This window comes from Euprymna scolopes, chromosome 20, assembly GCF_053919585.1.
Source record: "Euprymna scolopes isolate OS-2025 chromosome 20, ASM5391958v1, whole genome shotgun sequence".
Lineage (NCBI taxonomy): Eukaryota > Metazoa > Mollusca > Cephalopoda > Sepiida > Sepiolidae > Euprymna > Euprymna scolopes.
In genome coordinates this window covers 88,087,944-88,097,231 of record NC_136501.1, presented here as the reverse complement: position 1 = coordinate 88,097,231, position 9,288 = coordinate 88,087,944, and the positions used below count along the sequence as shown (strand labels likewise).

General features: G+C 38.2%; 1 protein-coding gene across 5 annotated transcripts in view; it reads right to left on the bottom strand.

Moving 5' to 3' along the window:
- LOC145241536 (unconventional myosin-VI-like) overlaps positions 1–9,288 on the bottom strand; it is a 381,082-nt gene that overhangs the window by 314,817 nt on the left and 56,977 nt on the right. For 2 of the 5 annotated variants that reach the window (XM_080104586.1, XM_080104587.1), the window contains exon 1: positions 508–692. The exons of 2 other annotated variants lie outside the window; for them this stretch is intronic. In XM_080104586.1, coding sequence (XP_079960712.1) covers positions 508–549 — 42 coding nt within the window. In that variant the 5' untranslated portion in view covers positions 550–692. Of the gene's footprint in view, positions 1–507; positions 693–9,288 lie in introns of those variants that run through there. One more of the 5 variants, XM_080104585.1, reaches the window with a different exon arrangement.

Genomic DNA, 9,288 nt, shown 5'->3' with positions numbered 1-9,288 from the left:
TTTTCACCATTCATCAATAACATTCAGTGTGAATGCACTTGAAGACGGTCGGAGGTTACATCGGCCGAAATTTTGAGAAAAAAACAAATAAGAAAAAAAAAAACAAGATGAGAACAACAGTCCAAAAATCCAAATAATACAAGAAATAATTATCGAGCCTCATTTAAAAAAATGTACAAATATCAAATTAATATTTGCAGAAATTTGCACAGTGGATTATTTTTCCCTGTCACATCTGCGAAAAATAAACAAGCCTAATCATTAAAATATGGCAGCGGCTTTAAAAGCTAACCGCTTCAATATACCTCAAATAAAACAAGTTACAACAAAAACATATATTTAAGATACGTAAGAATACACTTTTAGCATTGATAAGTTTCAAAGCAAACCATTTTTTTTTTCGGTTTTAAGTTTTGTGTTTCCTTATTTCTAAAATAAAAGGAAAATGTTAAAGAATTATTTGAATAAAAAAAAACAAAAAAACTAAACAAAAATGTTTGAATAAACCTGCCACATATGTTGCCCTCCTGTATGGATTTCGGCCTTCATGTCCAACAGATAACCAAAGTATACAACTGGTGTGCCTCAATTTGGGGGCTGGTGGGGCACAAACCACGTCTGTGGCAAAAATAAAAAAATCATTAAGATACCCAACAGAAGAACCTATCCGCTTCGCTTCCCTCCATCCTCTGCACACACACACACACACACACACACACACACACACACACACGCACGCACACGCACACACACACCACCCACCGACCAAGAGCTCAGATCCTGTGTGAGTCACACTTTTTATTTTTCGCCCATTATAAAATCTGAATATAAAATAACAAACATATTCTTCCACCCCCAAGAGGTCAGATGTGGCTGAGATGCAGAAAGCACTTCATCATAACAGCAGGGAACATACGACAAGCATCAACTCAATTAAAACCAACGTTATTGTTACTCTCTACTATATACCCTCCATCAGAAGTGACCAAAAAATTATGCTTTCCCACTGTTCGTACTATAAAATAACATCTCAATCAGTAAAGCTAAAAGTAAAAAAAATTTTTTTTTTTTTTTTTACACAGGAATCACAACTTATCAAGGCCCAGAGGCCACTCGAGGATAAGGGTTAATGGGTATACAATAGTCAATGTGTTTTTAACATAGGTAATGGGATTCTTGTAAGTTGGATTAGACAGGGAGATGGTTCATCAAGAACTTGTTTACATTGGACTTGAAGACAATCAGATTATAGTCAGCTGGGAAGCAGGCCAACGGAAGAGAGTTCCACAGGCGTACAGTTCTAAGAAAGAAGCTCTGCTCATGGAATCTGCGTTTAGGTCTAGGCACAGATAAAGAGTGTGGGAAACTATTAGTAGTGGTTCTGGCTAGACGAGTGTTTTTCGTGAAAGTTTGGCGAGAGGGGGGGACTATAGATTGAAGCTCAGACGAGCACCTGCCATGGAAATAACGATGAAGCAAAGACAGGCTTGCAACGTCTCTTCTGTGGAAAAGAAAGAAACATATTAATATTTTGCCAATAGAAATAATAGAAAAAAGAAAAATTAAGAAAGTGGCTCTTCATAAAAATAGAGTGGAATATAATGTTTCTGAATTTTGAGATAAGGATTTTGATTATTCATATTATTTGGATTCATCGGACTACTGTTCTCATCTTGAGTATGATTTTCACAAAGTTTCTTCAGGTGTATCTTGTTGAACTCGGGAATGTTTCTGTAAAATTCGGGAATTTGGATGTAATTTTGAACGGAACCCGTTATTTACTTCATGGAGGTAGCATGCTCTTGTTCTGTCAGCCATGACTGGATAGAAGTTCAAAGTAATTCGCAATTGTATTTTTCAATCACCCACACTGAAAATTGAATCTTTTTAGTTCAATATATATATATATATATATATATATATATATAATAAAAATTACAATAAGTTTACCAAGGTAATCAAAATGGTAAACTTAAAATATATTATAAATAATAAAGAGTTAATATTTACAAGTAAAATAAACTCAGCCAGATGTAAAAGCTCAATAAAACCGAAAAGGAAATAGAGCTTATAATATGAACAAATGATTAATAAAACATGTTAGTAGCCTGGCTAGGGGAAAAATCCCTAAACAAAATTCATCCCAAAGCAGCAAAACTGAAGCTGGCCTGCCAAGAGATTGTGTATATAAATTTGGGCATATTTTATTGGTTTGAAAATATATATATTTTTTTTTTTACCAATTGTCATAAGATATTAACCATAGAATAGTATTATAATTTTCCAAAAGCCATTAAATTTTAATGCTGTTTCGTCTCATAGAACGAAAGATATGAGCATTTCGATATATACGATGGGCATGCAATAAGTAATGCCCCTGACCCACTTCCCATAGTAGTAGAGCAACGAAACTTGGCACAGTTATTAGTCTTTCTCTACACACGAACCACCGACGTAACTTCAGAAATCAAGGCTGCATCATCTGGGAAACGCTTTCCTTTCATAAACAACTTCATGGCTGGGAAGAGGTGAAAGTCAGAGGGTGCAAGGTCAGGAGAGTAGGGAGGATGGGTGTGGATTTCATAACCACACGCCCGTGCTTCTGATCTGGCGACATGCAAGTTGTGGACCGGAGCGTTGTTCTGCAGGAGGAAGGTACCTTTGCTGATCTTGCCCCGCCTCTTGATTTTGATAGCTTCCCTTAATTTCCTCAAAAGTGAAGTATAATAGACTCATGTAATTGTGATACCCTTTGCCAGGAAATCTGTCATCACTAATCCGTCCTGATCCCAGAAGACTGTGAGCATGACCTTGCCAGCAGAGGACTGCACCCTTGCCTTCTTTTGAAGTGGTGAGTCCAAGTGCTTCCACTGCATTGACTGGATCTTTGGATCATAGTGATGAACCTAGGTTTCATCCTGTATAATCAGTCTTTTGAAAAACTTTGACTCATCTTGGCACATCTCCAAATTTATCCTCAAGCACTCGACGCATTCTCGCTTCTGGAATGGTGTGAGCAACCTGGGAATCCATCTGGCAGACACCTTATGCATATGTAAATGGTCATGAATGATAGTTTCCACAGACCCTGTACTAATCTTGACATCTTGTGCTATTTGGCGAATAGTAATGCGCTGATCTTCCAAAATGGCAGCCTCAACTTGACGGACAGATGCCTCATCAATGGCAGAAGGGCGGCGACCAGGTCTGGGAGCTGTTTCCAGAGACTTCCGGCCATGTTTGAATTCACAATGCCAGCGTTTTACAAGGTCATATGATGGGGCATTATCACCACAAGTTTCTTTCATTTCATCAAAAGTCTCCTTTGGTGTGCGTCCTTTCAAATACAAAAACCGATCACTGCTCGACATTCAACAGGCTCCATTTCACATCTGACTCAGTTCAAACACCTGTAAAACAGAAACCACAATTAGTTCAGAGCTGTAATTTGCCACATAACCCGTAGAGATATTAATCATTGCACATGCAAAATTTCAGCTAGATCAGACAACTGGAAGTGGGTCAGGGGCATTACTTATTGCACGCCCCTCGTATATATTTATTACCGTTTTATCTGCTTAGTTACACATGTTTCGGTTACCGAATAGTATCAACGACTCAGTAACTTCAGACTTGACAGGATTTGATACGATTAAGTAACCGAATCATGTGTAATTAAGCAGATAAAACGGTAATAAAAAAATATATATTTGCTCTGCAATAGTATTGAGCACTTTCTCCAACTTTTACTAATTACCATTTTTGCTAAATATATATATATATATATATATATATATATATATATATATATATATATATATATATATATCCATAGATATATCACCTTTTTTAGCAATTTTATAAGTTCCAAATCTAAGCAACTATTGGTCAGAATTTAACAAATGAAGGCTCGTTGAAAAGATAATGACCTGCACTATGTAGTGCACTATGTGCAAATAAGGTTGCACATTAAGGAGATCATTTATAATGCAGAGCCTATTTTTGGCACTTTTTTTTTTTAACCTTTTAGAAATAAGCAACCAATCATTAGATTTTTACAAACTAAGGGTTTTTTTTTAACAGCTTTTAGCTTAATTTATGTAATGGCAAACTTTGCCTTTCGTGTCGCACATTAAGAGGAACGTCCATTTTTTTTCCAAATTTTTTGTTAATTCTTTGTAAAATTTATATATCGCATTTCACAGTCAGAAAATCTTTCACTCATAGTCATTTGTTTTCCTAGTTTTGCATATGAATTACAAAATATCTGATACCCCCCCCCCCCCAAAGTATGGTCTTGAAGGAGGGGAGACTAAAACTTGCTAGTATGATTTCAAATGATCTGAAATAACAACAAGGGAAGACGTCAGTCCAAGCTTCCATTATATTATTTAAAATTTGTTTATATTATTCTTTTTTAATATTTATATCAGATACATATTAATGATAAATATTTCTCATATTATATCTCCCCTTTTTGGAAATAGGGTACGATTATGAATATCCAGTATCAAATACGATTATGAATCTCCAGTATCAAATACGATTATGAATCTCCAGTATCAAATACGATTATGAATCTCCAGTATCAAATACGATTATGAATCTCCAGTATCAAATAATTCTTATACACTATGAAATTTACCTTTTGTATGAAAACCAAGGAGGGGAGATATAAAATATGAGAAATATTTATTATTGATCTGATATAAATATAAAAAAGTATAATATAAATAATTTTAAATAATACAAGTGAAGTATGCATGGTCTCTCATGAGTGCACAGTGAACGAGGCATAAAAAAATGACTAAGTTCAGCATTTGCCTCCCACCCACCTCATTTAGCCCTCAAAAGGTCCCCAGGGAACGTCAACTCCTCGTGAAAATGAACAAACTGCAGTTTTAGGCCTTAACATATGTAAATTTGAGTTCTGCACCATGTAAAAAAAGAAATGACTAAGTCCATCATTTGCTCCCCCCTCATTTAGTCCCTAAAGTCCCTAAGGTCTTAACATATTTTTAAATTTGAGTTCAGCACCATGCAAAACTGCTAAATAGACATACACAGACATTTTTTGTGGGCAAATATCGTAAAATAGTCCCAAAAATGGAGTGTTTTTATTAGCCCTAAAAGAGCCCCTGGGGAACACCCAAGAGTTATCGCGAAGTATAGACAAACAAATTATATAGAAATCAGTTAGTTACAACTTTTTAGAAAGTTTTACAAAAATCCAAGGCATCAATTTTTTTAATAAGCACAAATGTGTCAATTTTAGCCATTTTAACCTGAAAGGCACCCCTAGGGGGACAACCAGACTTTCCCGGAAAATCCGTTGTTATTATTTTACTCATATCATGTTTAATGTTCATGCAAAATTTCCAAAAATTCCAAGGATTGAAGTGATTGAAAAAAGTGCACGAACAGACGAAAGGACAAGGATGAATTTACAGCTCCATCCTCCTTTTGTTGGGGAAACAGTAATGGAAGTTTTGTAATTCAGATCATTTGAAATCATGTTAGCAAGTTTTAGTCTCCCTTCCTTCAAGGTCAGAGATTTTAGGAGAAAAAAAAAAAAAAAAAAAATATATATATATATATATATATATATATATATATATTATGGGGAAAAATTTTCTTGTTTTTAAATCTTTTTTGTCAATTATGCCTGATACTAACCTAAACCAGTACTTAAATAACAATCTCCAATCCAAAAAACATAAGCCGACTTCACAGTTCCCATTAACGGAACTTAATTATAAGGTGAAGCCGGAAGATTCTACCTCGTGGTATCTGAAGCAAAGAAAAAAAAAAAGAAAAAACTTCCACGGATTAATATGGGAGGGGAAACTATCTTCAAGTACTATCCTTAACTGGAAATGGCGCAAAGGACTTATACTAAGTAGATATTAATAATCCCTCTTACATTTTTTTTTATGGAGAGTAGATAATACAGTGGATGTGTTATCGGCAGCTCCAGTAACTCTCGCTTCTCCTTTTTTGTCTCCCAGTCCACATTTCCAATGAGTGATGTTTATGACAAAGGATGAAGAAAAAGCTGCTTCCCAGGTCGGTAGTACTTTGTGAACAGTAGTCTGAGATGCCGGAAATTTTCTGTCTCTATGTCTATCCTTGTGGCCATGTCACTACTAAGAGTGCTGGAGGTAAAGGTTTTCATCTGGGCTGACGTTAACCGCCTGATAGTCAGGGACCCGAACCTTGGATTAACCACTAAGGAGGCTGTCCTATCAGTAGGTGCAAAGTACTGGGGCTGCTGTATTGCCATTTGGTGAATGGATTCTAGACCATGCAGTAGTCTCTGGTGGGGCGTCTCAATGCCATACTAGTGGTTAAATGTTACGGCTTTACCTTATCATGTGCCACAAAAAAAAAAAATCTTCCCGTCTTTTCTCTCTTACTTTCCCTCTCTGTACTGCTCTAACCAAGTATGCTGACCTGTTCCACAAATCCCAAAATCCTCAACATGAAATATCTCCAAAAAAATAACACGAATAAACCTAGAACCCCATCCTCCAACCTAGACCCCTACTACCATGTCTCCTTCTCCAACGTCAGGGGTCTACGTTCTAACCTTCCAGAGGTTGAAACCCAATTACAGGAGACAAAACCAGACATACTTTTTCTAAGCGAAACTGGAATAGGGCCGACAACCTCCCTAGATGAGTTCATAATTAATGGATACTCTAACCTAACATCTAAATCTGACCTCCAAGATCGCCATGGGCATGGAATATGTGCTTACATTAAAGATGGCTTCCCGTGTGGCAGGGATATCTCCAGAGAAGACCCTAATTTACCTTATATGTGCTTCCGAGTTGCACTTGCTTACACCACCGCATTTATATTTGCCCTCTATCGGCTCATCAACAGCGGAGTTACTATCTTTAAGAGTATATCTGAGAAAATTACCACACTCTGTCTGCACATCCTGTGGCTAACGTTCACATTTGCGGTGCCTTCAATGTCTACAATGTAGAATGGCTGACCCGCTCTAATAAGACTGATGATCAGGGGAGGTTCTGTCATGATTTTGCCATTGCCTATGACCTCACTCAGATTGTTCGCGAGCCCACCTGTGTGCCCGATACTACCGGTCAGTATGCAAGCCTTCTAGACCTTTTTCTCTCCACTTCCCCTGAGCTATGCTCATGTGCTGCTCTATCTCCTGTGGGATCCTCCGACTACTCCATTGTATCAGTTAAGATAAAATGAAATATAATAAGTCTACAGACGTACCTCTCCATCTTCTCTGACTGGGATAGCTTCCGTACATTCATATCTGATCTACCTCTCCATTCCATGTTTAAAAAGGATGTGTCCTCTATAGTATCAGACCTGACCGAATGGTTACTTGTAGGCATAAACCAATTCATACCATCCAAAAATTCCAACAAAAACCTAACAGCCAGTCATGGTTCTCCCCTGAATGTGCTGCTGCCATTGCACACAGAAATCACTTTTTCCATAGCTACCAACGTAATAAATGCACTGAGACTAAAGCTGCTTTCAGGACCGCCAGCAACCACTGTAAAAGAGTAATAAAAAATGCAAGACAGCTATATGCTCAATCTGTTAAATCCAAAGTAGCTGAGCAACGGCTTGGTTCCCACCAGTTCTGGCAAATAGGATCCTGAACAGAAGCATGCGTTCTATCCCAACCATTATCAATGGTCCAGAGGTCATCTCGTCAGCATCCGATAAGGCCAAACTATTTGCCAAGAACATTGCAGCAAATTCTACCCTATGCGACGAAGGCCATTAACTCCCCATATTTCCTCCTACAACACGCAACACGCTAGGTAACATACAAATATCTGTGCGTGAGAACCTTGATTCCAGTAAAGCAACTGGCCTTGACGGTATTCCAATTATAGTGTTAAAAAAGCTACAACCAGAACTTGCCTCCATACTTACCAAACTGTTTAAGCGTTGCCTTAAGGAGAAGTGCTTTCCAACACCCTGGAAAACCTCATCAGTATGCCCTGTATTTAAGAATTCAGGTGATAAGTCATCTCCCTCTCAATACAGACCAATAAGTCTCCTGAGTGTCATGAGTAAGTTGCTGGAATCCATATTAAATAGAGAAGTAGTCAACCACCTCAGCAGAAATAACCTTCTTAGTGACATGCAATATGGTTTCCATTCTGCTAGATCTACAGCAGATGTGCTAACAGTTATATCACATAGAATTAGCGAATCTCTTGACAAAGGCTTCATTTCTAGGGCAAATGCTCTTGATATATCAAAGGCCTTCGATAAGGTATGGCATAAAGGTCTACTTCACAAGATTTCCAGCTACTGTATAACTGGAAATGTTTTCTTTATCATTAAATCATTTCTCTCTGATAGGCTCATAAGAGTAGTGGTTGATGGGCAGAAATCAGAGGCCCACAGTATTAATGCTGGAGTTCCTCAGGGGTCCATCCTGGGCCCAACTCTCTTCTTGATCTACATCAATGGTCTCCCAAAACACATACTAAAATCATTCGTTGATATCTATGCTGATGACACGACCATCTATGGCAACACATCAAAGGCCGTAAATGACAATGTTCTCTCTGATTCTCTCTCCTCAGATCTTGAGCACATGGTTAAGTGGGGGAAGAGGTGGCTGGTTACCTTTAATGCATCTAAGACCAAGCTCCTATCATTACATCATAAACGCTCTGATCCCCATCTGGCATCGATTGAAATGAATGGCTCTCATCTAGGGGAGGCCCCATGTTTTGATAAGCTTCTGGGCTTGACCTTTACTCCTGATCTGAAATGGAACACATACATCAAGTCTGTGGCCAAGGTCGCTGGGAAAATGGTGAGATCCTTCTACCGCTCCAGAAGATATCTCACTAATGATGCAATTCTGTATCTATATAAAAGCCAAGTACGTCCAAGGATGGAGTACTGCTGCCACATCTGGGCAGGAGCTGCTAAAAACAGCCTACCCTGCCTTGACAGAGTACAAAATAGACTTCGTGGCTTGGTGGGGGATGCCCTTTTCTCTTCCCTGCAACCTCCCTCCCACAGAAGAGACGTTGCAAGCCTATCTCTGTTTTATCGTTATTTCCATGGCAAGTGCTCGTCTGAGCTCCATTCTCTGGTCTCCCCTTGCCAATCTTTCACGAAAAACATCCGACTAGCTGAAACCACTGTCAATAATTTTCCCCACTCTTTGTCCGTGCCTAAATCAAAGCATAGATTCCATGAACAAAGCTTCTTTTTTAGAACTGCATGGCTGTGGAACTCTCTGCCGCTTGCCTGTTTCCTCCCCCC